At 32.6% G+C, this 24,236-nt stretch overlaps 1 protein-coding gene across 1 annotated transcript in view; it reads left to right on the top strand.

Annotated features, from left to right (window-relative positions):
- Window positions 1-24,236, top strand: part of LOC108907714 (bumetanide-sensitive sodium-(potassium)-chloride cotransporter) — a 28,928-nt gene that overhangs the window by 3,548 nt on the left and 1,144 nt on the right. The window contains exons 2-15 of the mRNA XM_018711512.1: window positions 2,627-2,786; window positions 3,691-3,786; window positions 9,304-9,498; window positions 11,060-11,236; window positions 13,840-13,979; window positions 14,053-14,250; window positions 18,182-18,413; window positions 18,736-18,857; window positions 18,909-19,044; window positions 19,145-19,356; window positions 20,933-21,174; window positions 21,555-21,781; window positions 21,843-22,107; window positions 23,487-23,620. Of these exons, the coding sequence (XP_018567028.1) occupies window positions 2,627-2,786; window positions 3,691-3,786; window positions 9,304-9,498; window positions 11,060-11,236; window positions 13,840-13,979; window positions 14,053-14,250; window positions 18,182-18,413; window positions 18,736-18,857; window positions 18,909-19,044; window positions 19,145-19,356; window positions 20,933-21,174; window positions 21,555-21,781; window positions 21,843-22,107; window positions 23,487-23,620 (2,536 nt within the window). The remainder of the gene's footprint in view (window positions 1-2,626; window positions 2,787-3,690; window positions 3,787-9,303; window positions 9,499-11,059; window positions 11,237-13,839; window positions 13,980-14,052; window positions 14,251-18,181; window positions 18,414-18,735; window positions 18,858-18,908; window positions 19,045-19,144; window positions 19,357-20,932; window positions 21,175-21,554; window positions 21,782-21,842; window positions 22,108-23,486; window positions 23,621-24,236) is intronic.

The following is a 24,236-nucleotide window of genomic DNA, read 5'->3' as shown; positions in this document are numbered from 1 at the left end:
GCAAACGTGGATAGAACGTGGTGGATCATTCGATGGCCAATTATACCTCCAGACCTTAATATGCTGGACTGGATTAAAAGATTGGTGTATGCAAAACAAGATAAGAACATGTAGGTCCCCGAACAACGAACATAAGAAGCCTGTAACACAGTTAGAGTCCAATATGAGATATTTGAGAGGATACGAAATTCATTTTAAGAGGATGTAGAGTCTGCACTCTCTGATAATGTATTTTTTATTAAATAAAAATGTTAAACCTCTCCATTTCATTTTCTTGATTGACCTGAATGGAATGATGAACTTTTTCTTCACACCAATGAGTATACCATTCAAAAGTGTTCTATCCCCATTTTGCATTTTCACACCATTCAATGACTGAAACCGTTAATTTCTCACATTCAGCTTAACTTTTCAATTAACAATGAAATTCTCAGTTTTGGTAATTCATTTTTTTAACAAGGTTGTTTTAATCATTTCGAAAAATTTCCTTATGTATTTCTATAGTTAATGCAGCATATTGAATGTACATGAACCAAAGACAAAAACTTTGTACTTGTTTTTTTTTATCACACTTTTCTCTACGTTCGAAATAATGATGAGTTTCTTGTAACATTTTATTAATCTGCATTTTAATATTACTTTGATAATGAGAGCCAATAGCGTTGTAACTATAAATTAAACGAAAAAATTGTACGTAATATCATGTACAGTTGTTATATTAGAAAAATTATTTTTGTTTCCCAAAGTATTAATTATGAGGTTAAATTATTAGAATTTTTTCCCATTAACAAAAAACGAGGAAAAAGTCTTGTTTCTTGAACTTTAATTGCTCTATTTTTCGTTAATGTAGAAATAATACAGTTTAAATCGCATTTAAATACAAATTCACATTATAGGCTTTTGCAAAAATATGCAGGGGACACTTTTCTAATGATATTGTGGGAAATAAGCTAGAAAACAGCTAATACCTTTGCCAGCAGAATCACCAGACATAGACCTGTTTAGATCTTAGGCCAGTAGGTACAAAGTAATATATCTCACCCACATTCAAAATGTATCTTTTTGGACTGGATCTACAAAGCTACCAAGAAACGTCGTGATATTGAAAATTTGGTCTCTGTTTTCCTTATTAAAATATTATTGAAAAGCTTAAACAATTTAATGTTACCAGAATTTAAATATTAATTCAAAGACTAAAGAAAATATGAGAAAAAAAATATATAGTTTTTGTCACTGGTTTATCCACAGCACTTACACTTCATGTGATTTTTAAAAGCCAATTCCTTTTTTAATTTTGTTTTCTTAGATGCTTTTTAAATTTTGGGTCGGAAACTTTATTTGTCCAGGACTGTATTTTCACTAAGCTATACGAAATAGTACCTCTGAGCTTCAAAAATTGAAAATTGTTCCGATATAGTCCAGGAATGTTGGCTTTTTGGGTTACAGACTCTGTTGACCTACACTAAGTTGTCTGACACATTAAGTTTTAGTGGAAATTTAAAAATCACCCTGTATAACAACAAACTTTGACTGAGGACTTTTTTTTGTATTTGTTATGATGTTTATTATTATTATTTGAACAAATACATAAAAAACTGGATATTTTTGTCCCGATTTGTTTTTGAATACTTTTCGTTTTGTGCTAACAGATTCCTAGTTCAGATTTATATTTATATATTTTTTTGTTTATTTTATGTTTCTTTATCATTTTAATATATTAACTTTGTTAAAATTTAGTTGTTTATTTGTGAAGACCTATCAGTTAAAATTTCTTAAAAAAAACTGCAAAACAAGCAAAAAATTAAATCATTACTATGGAATCTATGAAAATAGGAATATTTGATAACAGAATAAAATCATTGGTTGACTGCCCTGAATCTACGGCGCTGGTTATTAAAATACAGAATAAATAGGAGTAAAATTATAGAATTTTGTGAAGTTGAAGGCCTATATCTAGAAAATTGTGGATTTCAAGACCAAAGGTTATTGTGCATATTTTTACCTAAGGAATGCTTCTCAAAGTTTATGCACGATGGGGACAACTCGAATAATTTGACACTAAAAAAACACATAATAATTCTTAATTTTCACTTAATTAAGCTACCAGATTAAATTTCAATTTATATTAAACATCTTTTGAGATATTTGTCTGAATGTACATTTTTCTAAAACTTTAACAACTTGTATTTCGGAAACTAAGCTGTATACGAACTTTAGTTTTTAGGTTGATCCAATGATCCTAAAATGTATAATTTTGTACTACATCTTATTAGAATAGAAATCTTCTTTTCAGGATTACAATAATCTAAACTGATGGATCTACTTCTAGTAGTAAGGATTATATGTTTATTGGAACAGATTGTGCCTTTACATTGCGGTATATCTTCTTTATCATTAGAGATACACCCGTAAATTTTTAAATATAAAATTGTGCTCTACCCATTTCATACAGAGATGGTCTATTTAAAAATTAAAATAAAAAATAAGTCTGGTTTAAGAACACTAAATAAAATTCAGTATCATAACAAATTTTTCTTAATAATAAGTATATAGCATTTTTCTTTTCTAAACTTAAGAACAGAAAAGGTGCAGCGGCCTTATAATAATTATTCATTATTTACCGCAGGATAAAATTAGAAAAGACAGCGAACTAGAGGCTTCTCCAAGTTTTCAAAATGCCGTCAAGTTGGGTTGGATACAAGGCGTTCTTATACCATGCCTTCTCAATATATGGGGTGTTATGTTATTCCTGCGACTGTCATGGGTCGTAGCGGAAGCCGGTATTGGTAAGTTTTCTTATTACAGAATTCAATACACACTTCTATAAAACACTTTTATTATTAGGTTATAGGATATTTCTATTCTGTTAAGTTCAGGAGAGTACAAATTAGGCGAATTTAATTTCAGTTGGAAATATCTTAATTTGTATTATTTATAACATATATTCAAAAAACTGCAGTTCTTTTCGTAGAGAAACAGAAAAGTTTTTATTTATTATTAGTGGTAGGTCAGAGGTCAGAGTCGGTAGTTTTTGCAAAACCTTTCCAGTAAAATAGAGTCAGCATTTTTAACAAGGCATGGGAAAAAATACGATTTTATTTTGGAGTATTATTTATGTAACACTAGAGTGAAGCTTTTGTTCAGCTAAAAATCAATTTGTCAAAGTTTAAGCAGTTTCCACGAAATGTTCGAATGATATTAAAAAAATAAAGAATATGCTACGATTCTATTTTAATTTAGTATTAAAATGTCCACGACTGTAAAAATATTTTCTGTACAAAAAATATTTTGAGGTTTTTATTTACTTACTCTTATCTCTTTATGATACATTTTAAAATACACAAGTGGTTGTAATATAAAGAATGACCCATAGCAAGTGCAAAAAAGTTAAAAAAGAAAACAGAGCAACTGCCTTATAAATATAGAAATATTTAACGATATGATAGTTACGAGATAAAAAATATATTTTTGCAATAGCTCAGCAACAAACAAATATTTTTTATTAATTTCTTAATCCTGTAACAAGGCCTACACTTTTTGATAAAATTTTCTCACTAAAGAATTGATCAGTAGCATAGATAAAGCAAATTTGTAATCTACTTTGCTTTGTAACTTTTATGCCAGTGAAAAAAATCGAACTGAATTTTGTTTAAAAAGTGTATTATCAGTACAGTAGTAATTTGATTTCAGGTTTATCGTTGGTCATTATAGGGATTTCTGCAATCGTATGTGTCATTACGACACTTTCCTTGTCTGCGATCTGTACCAACGGAGAAGTGAAAGGAGGTGAGTTACATAATTAAATTAATACCTCTAAGATGAGTAATGAGTTGGTAGATGAGGAAGACCAAATTAAAATAATTTTCTTTTAAAAACGTAGTCTTAATGAACTATACATAGATTGTGGGTAAGATATACATAACATACAAAGTATATTATATAACTATCATTGCTGCTACATCCAAATAGCTACATTGTTTTTACTAATGAGAACTAATAAGTTCGAAACGACACTGGCAATTGAAATACGGAATTACTGATATAGTGTCGCAGGTACTAGATATAAAACTTACTGTGAAGCTAACGTTACACGTTTTTGAATCAACACGAACATTTTTTTGAAGGCTATGAACAGTGCATTTTGGGAATATAAACCTATATAAACTATACAGGGTTCTTCACGGTAAGTGGTCTATTAAACGTTTCAGAGGAACCAAAGACAATATGACTCTGAAATTTTGTTTATGAGGGTTATCAGATATATATCTGATAACTCCTGTAAACAAAATTTCATAGTCATATTGTCTTCGGTTCTTCTGACACGTTTAATAGAACACTTACCGTGATATAAACTTGGTATATAAACTTTTCCCTATATTTTTACCTTATAATTGTTTATGCACTTCTTCACGAAACACTCTTTATAACGCAAAAATTAATTAATCATCATTAAATGATCTATTTAAAAAATAAAAATTTTGTTATAGGACAAATATCGAAACAAAACCAGCCTACTATATTTTAAACTCAAAATATATTTGTTTAAATGCAAACATATGTAATTAATAAACTTAACGAAATTTTAACAAAATAAAAATAAACATTTTTTCATTAAAATAAACCAAGTTATTTCTGTACTTTGAAATTATGGTCAATTATATTTTACTTTCTACTGTAGTGGTGACCAATCCATGTCCATATGTGTTGACTCTGCCACTGAGTTTTTGATATCTGTAAGATACAAATTTTTATAAATGTTGTGGTTAACCAAAGTTAAAATATAAACACAATTCTTTGATAGAATAGTTTGCTGCTTCCCTGTTTATTTGGAGATTTTGCCATATGTAAAAAATTAGATTAAAAAATTAGTAAGTTTGACAGTTTAAGTCAGTAAAGTTGCAGGCTATATTGATGGATATTTTTTATTTATCTGTTTTAATAAAAAACAACCCTTGATTGATCCTTTTGATGCAATAATTAATTTTTAAATTAATTGACATATGGCACAATAAACAAATAAACAGGACACTCAAATTATGCCATAATAAATAATAATTTAGAACGATAGACTAGTTTCGATGTTCCGATAATAAGAGGATGATTTATTAAATCATGTTAGGTTATAAAAAAGTTCTTATGAATAATTTTCAAGATATAAAGTGTCGTAGTTTAAAAAGATGTCACATCTCGAAACATCTGGAATAATTCTTTAATTAATTATTATATGTATTATTGAAGTTTTCTCCAGTAAGGAACTGAAATATTATTAGTACAGTTATTGAAGCTGAAAATCAGCTGTAACCTCCGAATTGTTTGAAACTGCATGGATTTGCATGAAAATTTAAAATAAGGCTCATCTTAGGCTCAAGTTCAAAAGTGACATAAGCCCGATTGACGCTTTTTATTTTTTGGAGGTAAAAACTGCTCCTAAGTGAAAAAAATGAAAAAATTAAGTTTTAAGGATTTTATTGATAAAAATCTCGTTCAAGCACAAAGATTAAATAATGTTCCATGTTCTCGAACATGTTTTATGATATATTTGATTTTTTCGACCCTTTATTTAACCCTTAAAAATTACCCCTATGCAAAAAATAATGATAAAAAATTAATTTTTAAAGATTTGGAATGATTAAATCGTGCAATTATTTAAAATAAAAGTTACCATATAGCTAATAAAAGAATTTTTCCCTTTCAACCCCTAAAACCACCCCTGTATCGACAAAAATTATAAAAATTTACTTTTTAAAAGCTTGGAATGTTGCAATTATTTAAAATAAAAATTCCCTCATTGCTTATGAAAGGATTTGTATCTCATAACACTTTTCAACCCTTATAAATCACCCCTGTGCTAAAAAAATGATAAAAAATTACGTTTTAAATCTTGGAATGCTATAATTGTGCAATAATTTAAAATAAAAATTCCCGTATATTCAACTATTATAAACTACCCTTTTACCAATATTAATGTAAAATATTTTTATTATAATCTATTTTTAAATATAATCAATCATAAAAAAAATTGCTACGCTGCATATAAATAATCACACCAAATTTTTCTACTTATTTTATTTGTATAATATAATATATAATATATAAAAGGAGAAAGCTTATTTTGCTCCGAAAAAATATCATTGTTATCATTATCATTTTTACGTATCTTTCATAGTTTCAGTTATTATATAAAAAAAGGCATTTTATTTTTGAATAATGAAAAATACGTTTTCAACTTTTACCGTACATTATTAAAAAAATACGCATTTTAAACCTGTCTAACTTCAGGATCGTATGAAAAACACTAAAACAAAACTAATTGTAAAGGGTCTACCATTAATTTTAATTCTGATGGAAATGGTACAGCGTTTACTGCTCATTTTTCCTTAAAAATATGAGCAACTCATCTGTTTTTGACGATAACTCCTTCAATTTTGCTCTAATTAACTTTTATAAGTGCTCACTTTGAAGGTCTTTTTGAGTATTACAAAAAACTCAAGGAGCGTTATACACGTAAAATTAATCCTTTTTCCGTCATTTGACGAATACATCGATTCGAGTATTCCCCCCAAAACAAGTCCCCATCCACTAACCATATTTCGCTTTATATAGGACGTACAATACTTTTTAAAAAACGATTTTCTTTATTTATTTATAAGCTACATTGCTGTTTATTAGACTTTTTTAAATAAAATGCGTAGTTTTTGAGTTATTCGCGAAAAATACTTTGAAAAAGTTTTCAATCGTGAATAACTTAAAAACTATTGATTTCTCGAAAAAATTTTTAGAATATTTTTTGCTCAAAATTTGATTCTCTATCGATATCCATTTTGGAAAAAAATTTTCCACCCTCGAGAAGGTGTGTCAACCCCCCAACATGGTGGAACCGTCAATCAGCAATATGTCACTAATGTTCATTGACCTTTTTTCTAACTAACTGCCAAATTTCAAGTCGACCGGTTCAGTTTCAAAGAATTCGGAAGTGAAAAGCTTCAATGACTGTACTATATTTGGTTCAAAGGGACAGAAAAAGCAGAAATTTGTATAGCACTTACTGTTTAGCCTCTCCTGGACCGACGTTTTTTTGGAGCGCTTCTTTGTCATGAGAGGTCTGTATCTCTTTCGTTTCTTAATTGGACGTTTTGCAGAAATGCGGCCAACAATATTCAACCTAAAGAAATAAAAAAGAATTACAAAAAATTTCAACAAATGTGTTAGTCCACACTTAACAAAAAAAAAATTACAAATGTGTTTACAACACAGTGACGAAAATCTGCCGCACTTACACCTTATACATACTACGGGCAGCTTCATGCTTGGATTCCTTGGTGCAAGCACCATAACCTTCAGTTGAATACTCCCCAACTCGGCATATGGTTAGGAAAACTGTTGATGATCCATCAAAGGGGACGTCTTGGTACGTAGGCCGGTCCAAGCGGTGTCTCTCAACAAAACTATTTAATTCTCCGATATAATTGATCTGCGGTACATAACTTCCCTCTTGAGTAGAACCAGATGGAGACGACGCGTTCAAAATTGCCAAAGCTAATGTGGCTGCCTCTTGCTTAGCGTTTTTCTTAGACCTTCCATAACCGGTGGCTTCCACGGAGCACACTCTCACTACGCACTTGAAGATTACCCTAGGTTTTTCTTCGACGCATTCAATGAAGTAGAATGGCGGACATGTAAACCTCATCTCGGTAATTTTTTGTAGAGCCGAAATTGGTGAGTTGTTACTCATTTCGGCGCTTTGTTTGGTATTTCAACTAACTTTTGAACAGCGACAACGTGAACTGTTGAACGTTGAACTCGACGACTGGCTCGAACGATGTTAAATCGCGAATAAAGAGCGACAAGAAATATTAAATAGCGTTTTTTGTGTGTAGTTGGTGGGAAGGACAGGCCGCGATACAAAACAATAAAAAGGACATTCCTTCAAAATGATACTTACATATTTTGTGGCAAGAAAAGCAAAATTCAATCGAAGCACCTTAAATTACTGCAGCCCTTAACAGCAGAAACGAATTGGTCTTCACTTCGTTTTTTGCAGTTAGGAGAAATTTCTTGAATATATATCGAAGATGTATTTAACCATAGTGCGGACATTTGCAAAATGATCTTAACTGTAATTAAATCAATTAATCTTTTTTTAGTGAACATTAACATTAACTAACCACTTCTTTGATTTTAAAAACAATTATACTGTAGAATGATTGAATATTTTAAATTTGTTGTTACTTCAATGAAAGCATGGAAAGGCCATACCGTTTTCTTTGTTTATCAAACACGAAATTTCAAGTTTGGACATAAAATTTGGAACTGGAATGCGAATATTAAAAGACAAAGTAAAAAGGAGAGAAATATTTAAATAAATCATAAAAATAAACAAACGAAATCACATGATTTAAAAAACGAAGTTGACATTCTTGGTTGGTCTGTACAAAGATAATAATTTGTTAGAAACTAAAAAGCGACTCAATATGTTTAATTTACATGGTATCCCAAAAGTATGGAAACCCCAGAATAACTCGGAAGTAAAGGGCTATAGGAAAAAACGTTTCATACAAAAGTGATCTCAAGGTCATGGTCAAAGCCATATTCGGTCGTAAAATTTTCCGCTCTTTCCAATGGCGTGATAAAAAGTAGGGGTTCCCATGTGAAAAAAATGACCTTGACCTTGAAATTACCTTCAAGGTGAAGGTCATCATTGAATAGCCCGGGAAAAATCCTGAAACTTTTGTATGAAACGTTTTTCCGTATAGCCCTTTACTTCCGAGTTATTCTGGGGTTCCCATACTTCTGGGATACCCTGTATACGTATGTATTTATAAAGGGTGTTCCGAAATTAAGGGCGCAATATTTCTACAGGGTATACTATGTCGAAAAAGATTACTTTTTCTTAATATAAACGTGGGTCCAAAAATTCTTCTTAAGGAAATTATAGCCACTTACAGATGCCACTCTCATGATGATTTTTTCTAAATAACTCCGAAACTAGTTGAGATAAATTTATGATATTTGGTAACTAGCTTAACTCTTACGTGCTCGGTCCGCTACTAAAACGAAATTGACCAATTTTCATCACATACTATAACTTTTTTAAGCTTTCACTTTTTTGACTTTTGACTGATAAGTTTAAATTTTTACTAAAAAACTGAAATTTCATACTTTTCAGTTAAAAGTAAAAAAAGTCAAAGCATAAAAAAGTTATAGTAAAATTTTATTTGAATCACTTCGTAGTAGAATTTATTTGTCACGTTTGGTCCATTAGTAACTAAACACACTGTATATTTATTTTCATCTATGTTTCAGGTGGAATATATTACATCATATCAAGAACACTTGGACCAGAATTTGGCGCATCTGTAGGAGTAGTGTTTGCCTTTGCAAATACAGTGTCGGCTTCCATGAATACCATTGGATTCTGTGATTCTTTCAGTGACCTTCTAAATAAATACGGTGGACATAAGATAATTGATGGCCATGAGAATGACGCTAGGATAATAGGTAATTATTTAATATTAAGAATAAAAACCTCAAATTTTTAGGTTAAGTAACTTTTTAACCTTATCTTCTAATTTTATTAATTTAAGTAAAAATCATAATTACACACTTTTCCTGCTTTGTTTAAAATTGGAGTACTTAATATACAGTGATTCAGAACTTATCTAAAAAAAATTTTTGAATGTACAGGGCTCTTACAAATACAATTTTGTAAAAAAAATGAATCAGGGCAGTTGGAAAATGATTTAAAAATACACTTCTGCACGGCACTGGAAACTAGTCCACTGTAAAACTGACCCAGCACAAGGCAAAGCATGCAGTCGGCGACCGGCACGGCGGCAAATTGTAATAAAAAATGAACGGACAAAAAATTGAAAGAATTTCCCAAGGAAAGAAATAAATAAAATTTTGTAATACCTATTTTATGTCAGCAAATTCAACGGCTTTTGCGGCTGTTACTATTAATTAATAAAATTAATTTGTGGTGTTAATTAATAAATCTAATTTAACATGGGTACCCGATGTTACAACAAGTGTTCAAAATTTTATCCACCAATATTTGGGTCTGTCTTACCGAGTTCTACGAACTAACACAAATGTTGCCTTGCTTCTCCATAACACAAATGTTGTCTTGTTTCACCATAATTTAAAACGATATCCATCAACTCCGAGTTACTATAAACGTAAGCCATTTTTGACACTTGAAAAACTAATGTAAACACTATCGCACAAATGTTAATACTAAAATCGGATTTCAGTATTCAGAATCGCCTGGGGCTAGGTGGAGAGAGACCGCATTGCACAAAAACGCACAACGCGGATAGAATGCATTCCAATGATGCTAGAAACTAGGTACAGCAGCCCAGCCGTGTAAAGGTTGACAATATTACAACTTCAACAATTTTTTTTTATCGGAAACTATACGCATTTTACCAAAAATTTGTTTACGATATTAACTCAATTTTTATGACGCATCTATTCCCAATTTTTTTTTTAATAACTTGTGAATCACCCTGTATAACACTGCAACTTTAGAAACTGTAGAAGATAGAATGAATGGTTAAATTGAAGCTAAGTGGCTTAATTCATTTTATATTAGTTTCTCGAGGATAAATTGACAATATCTTAATTTATTGGACTTTTCAAAAAATGTCAGCTTTCAAAATTATACTATCTTTTGGGTTTATTTGAAAACCTGCCCGAAAATAAGAACATTCTTTTAATGCCATTTTTATTCCTCTATTCTAACATGGAATAAAATTTGTTTTGCGATGTTTTGTCTTTCAGCAACCACCATAAGTTTAATTTTTATAAACTTTATTAATATTATTTATTATTTTCACGCCACTCTGTTCTACTTATTCTTCCAGGTACAATTGTTATTATTTTTTTTGGCTTTAATTGTTTTCGTCATCGGACGAAAATTAGGCTAACATTGGCGCAAAACATTGCTTGTTTTTTACGAAAGTAAACTGATGACGGTTGCCGAAGAAAGAAACGTCGCAATAAAAATCTATTTCCGTTTTCTGAGAAGCAAAATTAGTCATTCATTTTTCATTAACAGGTACTGTGGCCATACTGGTTATGATACTAATATGTGCAGGCGGCATGGACTGGGAGTCAAAAGTTCAAAACTTTTTAATTGCCGCCATTGTGGGCGCCATGTTAGACTTCCTAATAGGTACGATTGTAGGACCCCGTTCTGATGAACAAAGAGCTAAAGGTTTCGTTGGCTTCAGTAGTAAGTATTCTAAAACACTATTTCATGTACTAGAAAAATAAGGAATATGTGTATAGAGTGTACCAATTTCGATGCGGGGGATTCCTGTACTTCCCGAGAGATAGACAAAAGGTAGTTAAGTTATTTGGGACTATATTTTCGAGAAAAATTGAACGGCGAAAGCACGTATCGATAACTTGACTTGTTTAAACACGGTAATACATGATGCCATTAATAACTAGGTAACTGCTAAAAGCGGAAACACTGCAAAATATTTTTGAAATGAAAATAATTAAGCTAAAGTAGCCTAATATGAGACCTCGGGCAATCTTTTAATGTGTAGTACCGTTGCTGCCTACTAGATGGCACAGGATTGAATTCAGCAAATGTTTGAAGAAATGTTCAAGAAGTAAGAAGTGAGAAGTTCAAGTTCAATAATTATAAAAAATTGAAAAAATGCCGTATCAAAGTATGCTAAGCAGTTGAAGAAAAAGAAGAAATGAATTTAAGTGATAGTTCGACTGATGAGAATAGCATGGAAGTAATTTTTGGTGATGGTGATGGCGAGGAGAACTATGATGCAGAGTACCTCTTTTGCAATGACCTGTATTCGGCAGACGAACATGGCGAACAGTGGATTAAGAGCAATCTGTTACTGAAGGGCTCGTGAGGATTGTGATGCCGAAGATGAGGATTTTGTGTGACCAAAGTGCAAAAGAGACAGAAAATAGTTTGCAACGACTTACTTTGAGTTTTAGATGGTTAAAATACAGGGCTGGAAAATCCACATGGTCCATCTGCCTTTACATGAGAGCGACAAAGTAACGTGAAGAAATCCGTGCGATAGACAAGGATGGCTATAGTGAAGACGTTTCATAATCTGAATAGGCATCGCCCGTTTCGGGTTAGAAGTAGAGTGACTATTCAGATTATGAAACGTCTTCAATGTAACTATCCTTGTCTATTGCACGGATTTCTCTGACTTTCTTTATCGCTCTCACGTAACGGTCGATGTACCACGGGTACTTTCCGAACCTGTTTACGGTCTCTTATTATTAGGAGACGTTTTCTTTTCAGTCGTTATTTGTGTTATATATTACTTTTTTTAAATAAAATTGGTTTGAAAAAATAAATTTTTATTATTTGTTTGCTAAAATAGACTCCATGATTATTATCCAAGACTGTCAATATTGAAAATTTTCTATTTTTGTGAGTATTACAATATTTTTTTCAAAATGGGTCTCGAATTTATATTTCTTAAGGTAACCAATGGTAAGTTTGAAAAAACGAGCATTCCATATTTAGTTGGTACAAAATGCAAATTGAATAAGCTATTGGCACCCTGTCAATAAGGCTATCATCTAAAACGTTTGCTTTAATCACTAGAATTTTGTACCATATATTGTACTGGCATCATGTATAGCCGTCTTAAGAGATACAAGACGTTTTTTTGTGGCCTTTTTTATGGAATAGCTGTCTACAACTCTTCTGGTTTTGTTGAGTGTCCTTTTTTCAGTGTTTAGTCGTCCATAACGGAATCAATTACGTTACCCATTTCTATGTATTTCTGTCGAGGTGGACATTTCCTCTTTTAGTGTTTCTAAACATGATTGGAGGCTATCACCAGGATTCCAATTCCATGTTTTGGCATGTCAGTACTATGTTCTTAACATAATTATCAAATACCCCATCCCTAAGTTCTTCCTCTGTATGTGACAGCTCAATAAGTCTCGTAAAGCTGCTACCAAGGCAACCGCTTGCTTTGGTTGAAGAGTTGGCATTTCAAGCAACAAAGTGTCTTTTATAATACAGTATCCAGAATATGGTTACACTGTACACGACCTGATAGTGGGTCTCAAAAATTTTCTGTAATCCATCCGTTTTTACTTGCTTCTTTTTATCGCGTAGCCATAAGAATGCCCATAAACAGTTTCATTTGTCCTTCCATTTCAGCTCATGTTCCAATTTGGTAGACTTGGATTAACGATGGGGATTTGATCCGTGTTGCATTGAGAGTGGAACATGCCTTGCCCCTTTTTCTATCTACAAAGTGTCGAAGTAATGCAAGTTTTGTCAGTATTTCAAGAACCATTGCCACTAATCGAGATGGAGATATGTTTTTTAGGGTGAGAATTACAAAAACAGTACCTATGCTTATCGGTAGAGGGCGCTGGTTATACTGGTGGTGTAATTTTTTTGTCCTTCGGTTATCTACAATTTGGAACAAAAATTACGAAAATTACTTCCTTTGAAATAAAATTTGTCCAGTGTTTTACATTACTTTAGACTATATAGTGTTCTAAATAGTGTTGAGTAAAATATGCTAAATAATTACCTAAAATTTCGATTCCTCTTAATAATAAATTAGTTTACATTTTATTTCGAAGCTTATTCAACAACTTAATGCTGTATTTTAACATTCCTTAATAAAAAAAATCATTTTAAGTGGTTTTCAATATATTTTGTCCACATTGTCGATACGTCTTGAAAAACACTTTCAGTTCAACAATCCAGTGTAAAAACAATTGGATTTACAGATATTACTTATTTTTCTTTTCCTAATGCATGCTCATTCAAAATATCAAGAATATATTGTACACTATTATTTGGAATAATAATTTCAGGAGAAACATTTTCTAACAATTGGGGCCCAGAGTTTAGACCAGCAGAAAATGTAGATTACCAATTCTTTCAAGTATTTGCTATATTTTTTCCGTCGGTAACGGGAATTCAAGCTGGGGCTAATATTTCAGGAGATCTAAAGGTAACAATCACACACAGACATTCTATTAAAATTTATAAAATAACACCTACATATTTCACGCCTTTTATTTCAGGATCCCACAACAGCAATACCAAAAGGGACATTCCTCTCACTGTTGATCTCTATGACGTCATACGCCCTTTTTGTGGTTTTCGCTGGAGGTGCAGCCTTGAGAGATGCCAGTGGAAATGTTACTGACTTAATTAACGATGAAGTGTCGCTTTGCGCTGGTACTACAGGTTGCGAATATGGCCTATTTAATAGTATTCAGGTATTCATTATATTTTTCATTAAATTGTATACCTACATTGTGCTTCATTAAAAATGGGACACAGCCAAGGACATTTAAATAAAGGGGACTATGCATGTCACAGTCTATCTCATATGTTGGGTGAAGCTAGACAAGGGGAAAGCAGAGGGCTTTATTTTCATCCAACTGATGCGCGCGATTACATCTCCAATGTCGTACATTTTGGATGGGTCAAAATAAAATATTTTATAGTCCTAAGTCAATATATTTCAACAGCTACTGTTGAAATAAACAGCTATTTTTATAATAAATATATATAATATTTTTATAACTTCTTGGAATCCCAATAACTGTAACCATTTCTTTCTTGTTGCACCATCCTCAAGCATCCTAAAAACGTTCACATTTCACTTTTAGAATACTGAGGCAAATTTTCAGTGAGACATAAAAATATATTCCCAAAGGAGAACATCAAATGGTTGAATGAATGCAACTTTCAGTCGATTGCATCTTCGGTATTTTTATGTATAAGTGAACCACCACCATATTTTTGCTGTTGTATTTATTCAGTTTTTATTAAAATGTTTTTGTCGTAGAGGAAAATGAAAATGATGAATGATTAAAATTTGTAATGTTGGGTATAAGGGATAACATTGAAATACCTATAAATATATTAAATATAAATAATGTCTAATAACTTATTTGTGGTGCTGCATTTTCCTTTGATTTTAATGGCCAAACGTGGTTCATATTATTGTTTTCTTACTATTTCAGCAAAAATTTTAAAAAAATACCAAGTCAGTTTTATAAAATTTTACCGTTATTCAAATAAAAGTTACCCACACGCACGACAATGGCCACAGTTGCATATACATTCCAAAGTCACCTTCAAGCACGCTTACATATGGAAGGATAGCTGATGTGGATGTTTATAATCCAATTTCTTACAAATTCTGCACTGTCTAACCATATTCACACCTTAAAAGTTTATCCAAAACACATGTATAAACACTAATCACGTTTCACTTACTAAAATCACAACTATTTTCTAACAAGAGACGCCATATTCTGCCAACCACGGCAGAACGAACGAGGAACACGCTACAAATTATTGCGTAGTTGCCAAGTCTTCAAACATGGCAAATATGAAAAATAAAAAATAGTTTAATATGTACAGAATTTAACAATATTGTATGCATAACTTAATAATACTATCCAATAATAATAATTTTCACAATTGTGATAAAATTGCGATAAAAATATTAAGTACATTTCCAGTATAATTATACAGCTGACAACAATGATACAATTAGACTGTGAATAGACCAGGCTTCATCTAGAAATGTAAATAAATAAGTCCCCTTTATTTAAATGTCCTTGGACACAGCTTAATGGGAGATTCTTGAGGTCAATATCAGTTGTTGTAAATATACAGTTTTGTCAATATTCCAAGAATCATTGCACCAATCACCGTGAGAGTGAAAAAATAGTTTGATTTTGTGGAGTATAATGGAGTAAATATACGGTATGTCCGCGGTTACGGTGAATAAGAGGAAAAACATTTTTATTTTACATTTTACGGAAAAAATGCGCACTTTGCTGAAATTAAAATGTGGTTTCCATGGTGAAACTTAACATTTCATGTCCAGAAAATAAAAAAATCTGAAAATGTCACGAGAGTAAACTACCTTTATTTTTAATATTTCTGAGAAGTGATATTTTGCAAAAGTCGTGCAAAAAGTTACTTGAGTTTTTAAATAAAACAATTCGCACACAAAATTGGTTTAATTTTTTACAAAACATAATAAATTTGGAAAAAAATAATAACACATTATTCGAACACTCTTCCGCCAACGTTCACACAAATTTGAAGGCGTGCAAGGAATTCATTGTAGCTGCGTCTAATCTCTTCTAAAGATATGAACTGTACAGCATCTCTAATTCGTTGTTTTAGCTGCTCTATGTTATTGTCCAAACACCTGCTATACACAATATGTTTGAATCGGCCCCACAAATAAAAGTCCATGATTGTTAAGTCTGGACATCGCGGGCGCCATAGATATGGAGCATGCCGGCCAATCTAGAGATTGTGTTCTGCAACCATCTGCAATCTTGAATTACATGGCGATAACTGTTATCACCCTTGTCGTAGCACTGCATTAGAATATTTTTTGCTGTAGTTAGCATTTATCCGATAATTAATTACTGTTGGGGTTTTTTAACGAAGTACAGTGACACAAGTGAAGAATAAAATGCCATTTTATTCACAACCTTCTAACGAGCGTTCAAATAAAAAAAGTGGTCGAAGTTGGCTCTGACACATTGGACGTAGGGAGTAGCTTATAGCGACCAACTTAACTTCATTTCTCAACGAGCTGTATAGCAGCTGTCAGTTTCAATAACGTTAATGACTTTATTTTAAAGAATAATCGTGATAACAATAACAAACAATTAAAGGAGCTGCGGAAAGTGTCCCCCTCCTTGTTATAACAATAAATTAAAGCAGCTGCTGAAAGTGTCCCCCTCCTTGTTCCAAGCACTTTTCACACCTGTTCCTCAAAGAATTAAAGACATTTTCTAAGATGCTCGGGGTATTGTTAATTTCACGAATCTTGTCTATAAGTCGAGCCTGCAGATGGTTTAAATCAGGAATAGGCAGTTCAAAAATAGTGTTTTTAAGGTAAGGCCACAAAAAGAAATCACACGGCGTAATATCACATGACCTCGGTGGAAATTCATGTTCAGCATTGAGACTTATTAGTCGATTTTGGAAAACTTCCCTCAACATATTCATCGTCTCGCCTGCCGTATGTGCCCTTGCGCCATCTTGTTGAAAGTAAAAGTTTGTAATTTCGTTTTCTTCCAGCTGGTTAACAAAAGGAGCGATAATTTCTTCTCTATACCTTTGCGCAGTAAGAGTACCATTAAAAAAAATAGGTCCATAAATCCTCCTTCGATTGAGAGCACACCAAACTCCAATTTTTTGAGCGTGTAGAGGGCCCTCGACAAAAAAGTTATCTGGTTTTTCAGAAGACCACATTCTCATATTCTGTGAGTTTACGTAACCACTTAAATGAAACCAGGCTTCATCAGAAAAAAAGGTGATATTATGAAGTTCACCGTAGTTGTTTAAAAACCATTCACAAAATACAGCCCGTCGCGGAAAATCAACTTCATGAAGTTCTTGCTGACAAGTTAAACGATAGGAGAACAAACGCAAATCTTTTTTTAACACTGTGTGGCAGGTACCGACTGATACTCCCACCATTTGTGATAAAACACGTACAGAAGTTCTTGGCGCATTTTCCATTATTTGTTGGACATTTTCTTTTAATTCTTCAGTCCGCTTTTTAGGTCGGCCGCTTCCTTCTTTTCTTGTTACACTGCCCGTTTCACGAAAAACATTAACACAACGCTGAACTGCACTTTGAAAAATTTTGTACTCAACAACGCCGGGAAATTGATTTTGAAATTCTATGAAACATTCCTCAATAGAATACTTCCATATTCCATCAATCTTGCGTCCATTTCTAAAGTAGGACTCTATGATAAACACTTTTTGTTCTTGAGGAAACACCATTTTAAACGCTTTTTAAAACGAAAATATTCAAATTGATAGTGGCGATATAGCGCTTTGACAGATGACGTTTAAGTTTATTTGCTATACGCTACGCCCTACGTCCAAATTTTCAGAACCAACTTGACCACGTTTTTATTTGAACGCTCGTTATTTGAACTAAAAAAGTTTTACCTCTTATTCACCCTAGCTGTGGACATACTGTATAAAAATATCTAAAGAAATTTTAAAGAAAATTAGTAAAAAGCTTTACCTTACCGTTGTCGAGAGATAAAAACGATTTTTTTTTACTATGACGCTTTTTGTAATCTCAGGAATATCCCATTAAGCTCATTTTTAACGAAATGCCTTTTACTTTAAAGTTACTTATTGCAGATGATGCAAGAAATGTCTCTTTGGTCACCCCTAATTTACGCGGGTTGTTTCGCAGCTACCCTCAGTACCGCACTAACAAATTTATTGTCTGTGCCTAGACTCCTCCAGGCTTTAGGAAATGATCAGATCTATCCAGGTTTAATTTTTTTCTCTAAAGGATACGGACGACATGGAGAACCGTACCGAGGATATGTGTTGACGTTCTTTGTATCCGTAGCTTTCCTATTAATAGGTAAATATATATTTTTTATTACTGTCTTCGTGTCTCGAAAAAAGAAACACAATTCCTAAATTTCGTGATAAAACTTAGAAAAAACTACCGACAAAAAAGTTGGGGTAGTTGTTGAGAATAAAACAGCAAGTACCTAGATGTGAAATTTAATTTATTTATTGAAGATATTGAATAAAAACTTTCCTCAGAACCTCAACTTCAAGGAGGTGTAGCTTGAATTTTTTTTCTTATTTTTGAACGTTGCTTCTCTTATTAAGATTGGCAGGCTAATCATGCACAACAATAGTAATATACTTGTTTAATTCTTAATTCTTATTTGCAGCTAATTTAAATGCCATCGCACCACTGATCTCAAACTTCTATCTGGCTTCTTATGCCCTTATAAATTTCTGCACCTTCCATGCGTCGTTAGTGAAACCTTTAGGATGGAGACCAGCTTTCAAGGTAAGAATTAGTGTTTTATTTGTCTTTATCTACATAGTAATCCTTTTCCAGTACTACAATACGTGGTTGAGTCTATTTGGTTGCGTGCTATGCGTCGCTATAATGTTTCTCATCAACTGGTGGTCGTCTGTAATTACATTTGTTATAATTTTGGGATTGTATTTGGTGGTTATTTACAGAAATCCTAGTAAGTCGCTACATATGTTTTTTAATATAGAATCCACCGTTAAAGTTTGGCCTAGCATTTCGGGTACACTCTGTATAATTAATAAACGATGTAATTTTAGGTGTCAATTGGGGATCATCGACACAAGCTCAAATATACAAAACAGCGTTATCGTCCACCCAAAAGCTTATAAGCATCAATGAACACGTCAAGAATTATAAACCCGATATTCTGCTTCTGTGTGACAACCCACAATACCGGCAAGCCTTGGTAGAATTTGCTTATTTAATAACAAAGAATAATTCTTTACTAATGGTTGGCGAAATTGAGAAGGTAGGTGGTTATTTTCATCATTCAGTGACGGTTCCTATATAGAGTCACTTGGCCAATGACCTCCCACATAAATACAGGGTGTTAATGAACTTATGTCAAAAATTTAAAGGGCTGAAAAAGGAGCATAAACTGAGCTAACTAATGTCACAAACTTATATTGGAAGTTTAAGGTCATAGAAACAAAAGCTAATTAAAAATGTGTTTAAAACTGTTTTGGAACTGCTGCTGAAATACATGTATTATATCGCGGCGAGTACTTACAAAAAAAATATGCACCACTTTTTACGAGTTTGTAGGTTTCTTATGAAGCCGGGTTGTTATAGTGATTGCTGTGCTGTTTTCAAGCGTGTCCAATTCGCTCGCAGGCGTTGCAACATTGCCACGTCCTCTCGAACCGTATTACAAGTTTTGACAATACGGTGTCGATTCTAAATAGAAACTTTTTTTTTCATTTTTGGCCAGCTTTTAGGCATTTCGTACCATAGTGCGTAGTGGAAAATCCTAAGGAGTAAACGCTTGAACACGTTGAATATGAAATTGGTACAACTGAGCTTCTCGTAATGCCCGCCACACAACAGGATGCGAAATATTTACTTGTTGTGCGATATTTCTGATGCGGGGGCACGTCGTGCAGGATATGTTGCACGGTACACTGGACAAGCTCTGTGGGCATGTTCGTTTGCTTCGCCATAAATTATGAGTATATCATAATATTCGCGATTGCTAAATAAATGCGCCATTTTCAAAATAAAGCTTGGAAATACGGCTATTAAATGTACTCTCGAAAAACAGCACAGCAATCACTACAACAATGTAATACAAACTGACTTTCGAATACAGTCCGGCTTCATAAGAAACCTACAAACTCGTAAGAAGTGTTACAGTTGTAAGTAGGTACTCGCCGCGATAAAATACATGTATTTCAGCAGTTCCAAAACAGTTTTAAACACATTTTTAATTAGCTTTTTTCTCTGACCCTAAACTTCCGATACAAGTTTGTGATAAAAGTTAACTCAGTTTTTGCTCCTTTTTCACCCCCTTTAAATTTTTGGCATAAGTTCATTAACACCCTGTATTTATTGTATTTTTGCTGTAAAAAGTATCTATTAATATATTATAAAGTAACCATTGGGGACAAATTCTGAATTGTCCCCGAAGTTTAAAGCTGAAATTAGTAATTGTATCTAAATGAACCCCGAACTACTCGACGACTAGAAAGAAGTAGTATAGTAGTAAGAGGTAATAAAAGGGGACGTCCTTTCAAAATTTTGCAACTTAGCTCTACTATTACGTTTCAAAAACTGTTTCAATACACATTGAGACGCTTTTGTAATATTTTATAGTAGTTAATTAATTTTTCTAAAATTATAACAACTATTTTCATAAAACATCAATGTACTAAAGGGTAATTCCTAATGTATACGTATAAACTTAGCTTATGATTAGTAATTGATAACAAAATTGTATTGCTAAAAAATGTTATCGTTTGCAATTTGAAACATTTCGTGTAATAAGAGCGTTAGATAATATTAATTTTTGGAATAGGTACCTCTAATACAAGTCGTATATTTTTCAGAATAAACTGTCACATAAGCAAAGATCGGCAATAATAAACAATGTCAACAATTATCTAAGAATAAACAAACTAAAGGTATTCTACAGCATACTTGATAATGTTACGTATGAGCTTGGAGCAAGAGCTTTCCTGCAAGTAGCAGGGATAGGAAAGTTGAGACCTAATGTTTTAATGATAGGATATAAAAGTAATTGGATGGTCTGCGGCAAAGAGGACTTACTATCTTATTTCAATGTTTTGCAGTGAGTATTTGCTTTTCACCAATCAACAACATAAAGACAAAAAATAATGAAAATCTGCTTAAATTGTCAGAATTATGTCAAAAACCAGTATTACAATTATAACTTGGGCTTTACCTTTCTGAGGAAGATTTATAAGACCAGAGAAAATTGATTTAATAATAATTTGAAATTTTATTATCGAATCAAATAATAAGACCTTAACTGCAGTTATTTTATTAACGAATTGCATTTAGTATTGACTTTACTATCCATTTTTAGCAACTTCAAATATTTTTTCCTCTTGGTATATTATTTTAATTCTTGATGATTAACTTTTTCTTGTGATTTCTGGTTATCAATATTACGTTTAGATTTCAATTTAAAACTTTCATAATTTTTAGTACCGCATTTGAACACCACGTTTCTGTCGCAATTCTCAGACTGAAAGACGAGTCAGATCAGAAAAAAATAAAGGAAGAAGAAAGCCAATCTGTGGTTAGTTCCATGAACAATTCCATCTCTAACTTACCCTCCACATTCAGAACTGCAGCTGCGAATAATATAATACCAGCTGATTCTGACTTAAATCTTGCCAACAAAGCCGTATCTGAGCACAGTTCCGTTATACGTAAGACGTCATTTTTTCTTTAATTTACGCCTACTTACTTATTAACGTTTATTAATTTTAGAGCTATCAGTAGGAGATACAGACAATAAAGGATCTATAACAAAAGACGATCAAGGTGCTTCACATTATTCACTTGTTGAAAAAATGACACCTTTAAGAAAAAAACAAAAAACTGGTAACATTGACGTATGGTGGCTTTATGATGACGGTGGTCTAACTATATTGATCCCATATATTATTTCCACCAGAAATCGATGGGCAAACTGCAGTCTTCGAATATTTGCGTTAGTTGGCAACGACTGTAACATGGAATTGGAAAAAGAAAAGTAAGAAAAATAGTACTTGGAATAGCAAACAGTTTTTAACAAATGTTTATGTACAAGGGTGTTTATTTGACATGCGGCAAAAATTCAAGGGGTTATTCCCTGGACTATTCTAAGAATATTTTGTCCTCTGATGATTTTTGAAAAGCTACTTTGTTCCGAAGGAATAGGATGAAAGAATTCATTGTCGGGTCGTTTCTTATTGAGTTATTCCTAGCAATTATCCGATTTTCTAAACCTTAAGCAGCCCGTAAGTGAGGTCCACCTCGACCAATCCAGCAATATCCGTATGTTGCTTTTAAAAACGCACGAGCAATAACACTAAATCGCGCTGGTGCACCATCGTGCATAAACCACATTACATTTCTTGCTGCCAATGGTACATCCTCCAGAAACTGAGGTAGCGTTTGTTCCAAAAAAATCGCGATATACCTCGCCGGTAAGACTTCCTGGTAGAAATACCAGCCCAATTACCCAGTCACCAACAATCCCAACCCAAACGTTCAATGAGATATGATGTTGAAAACGATCTCCAAGTACCTCATGTGGATTTTCTTCAGCCCACACATGGTTATTGTGAAAATTCCTTATTGCATGTCAGTCATCTCGCCGTTCGTATAGCGATTCATCATAGAGGACCTCACTAATAAAAGTTTAACTGTTAAAGATAGAAAGTACCTGCCAAACAGCCAAACGTCAATCAGCCTCAACAAATTCGACACATACAAAATGATCAATCACGAGATGTGTTCAAATGAAATCCACGTTCAAACTGGTTTCTTTTCAATGCCTTGCCATACTTTTATTTCGGCTACATTAACAATTTCAGATATATCAATATTGATTTTGTCGAGAATTTTTTTCACTCTGCATCTTTGGAACAAACGGCTATTCAATTATCAAAGGACAACATATTCTTGGAATAGTCCAGGGAATAACCCCTTGAATTTTTCCCGTATGTTTAATAAACACCCTGTACAGTATATTCAATTATACGTTGAATATGTAAGTATACTATCTTATATTCAAAGATATACAATACAGAATCACGATAATAAATAAAACTTGATAAAAATATCCTAGAATATTTCAGTAATAATTTTAGGGAATATTTTACTATATTGTCCATAACTTTTTTTACATTTGTTTTAAAAATATTGGCTTTTAGACAGACTGTTGGAAATACAAACATTCCTTTTGTTCGATTTAAATAAATCGAGGTGTTTTTAAGAAATTTAAAATTACGTATTTGTAGTTCCTCTGATTGTTAATATACAGCTAGCCTGAGGTAAATTTGAGTTCTCTACCCCATAACACATAAGACCACCCTTCAATTCACTTTGGAATCATCCCGTACTATACATATATTTATTTTATTTTAGTATGGCTCATTTGCTGTCAAAGTTCCGATTGAATTATTGTAGCTTACAAATGGTCTCAATTTGTGATAAACCTCAAGATCAAACCGTGGAATTCTTTGAAAGTCTGCTCTCTGACTTTAAGGATGATACCAAAGGTAAGTCAGTCTTTTATTATGATTTTTAAGAGAATTTTCAAAGTATTTTAATTGGAGTTTTCACAAATATATAGAACTCATATGTAAATTTTCTTTAATCTAATATCTGTTCCATAAAAACAATATCCATGAGAAAGTACAGACATAGATTTAAATGACATTTAAAATTACTTGACATTTGCAAAACGCCCTTAAAGTAAAATTTTGATCGTTTTATTATAGTCTTTCCGACGTCAATTGAAGACCAAAGAGCTGGCAGTATGTACCAAGTTCGGTCGCTACACAACAACAGGTCTGGTCAGTTGAAGAACGCGCGCGCGAGCAAACGGCGCACAAAGACAGCCGCACTGAGCGACTGGCCATAAATTTCAGTTGTCGACAAACTGCCTAGCCGTGCAGTGCAGTAATTTTAATTTATTATAGGCACCTTCTATTAATCATTCATATTACAATTGCGAAAGGGAGAAATATGAGGGATAATTTGTTTACTAATATTATTACAAGATGGCATTTTGGAGACCTTTTGAAACGGAACAAAACGAAATACCGCCGGACAATATTGAATTAGTAGGACCGGTTGTTGATGAAACAGATTTAGTATTTATAAATAAAGATT

The sequence above is a fragment of the Anoplophora glabripennis genome, unplaced genomic scaffold (genome assembly GCF_000390285.2).
Source record: "Anoplophora glabripennis isolate ALB-LARVAE unplaced genomic scaffold, Agla_2.0 scaffold200, whole genome shotgun sequence".
NCBI lineage: Eukaryota > Metazoa > Arthropoda > Insecta > Coleoptera > Cerambycidae > Anoplophora > Anoplophora glabripennis.
The sequence above is the reverse complement of the archived record's forward strand: the minus strand, read 5'-3'. Positions and strand labels throughout refer to the sequence as shown.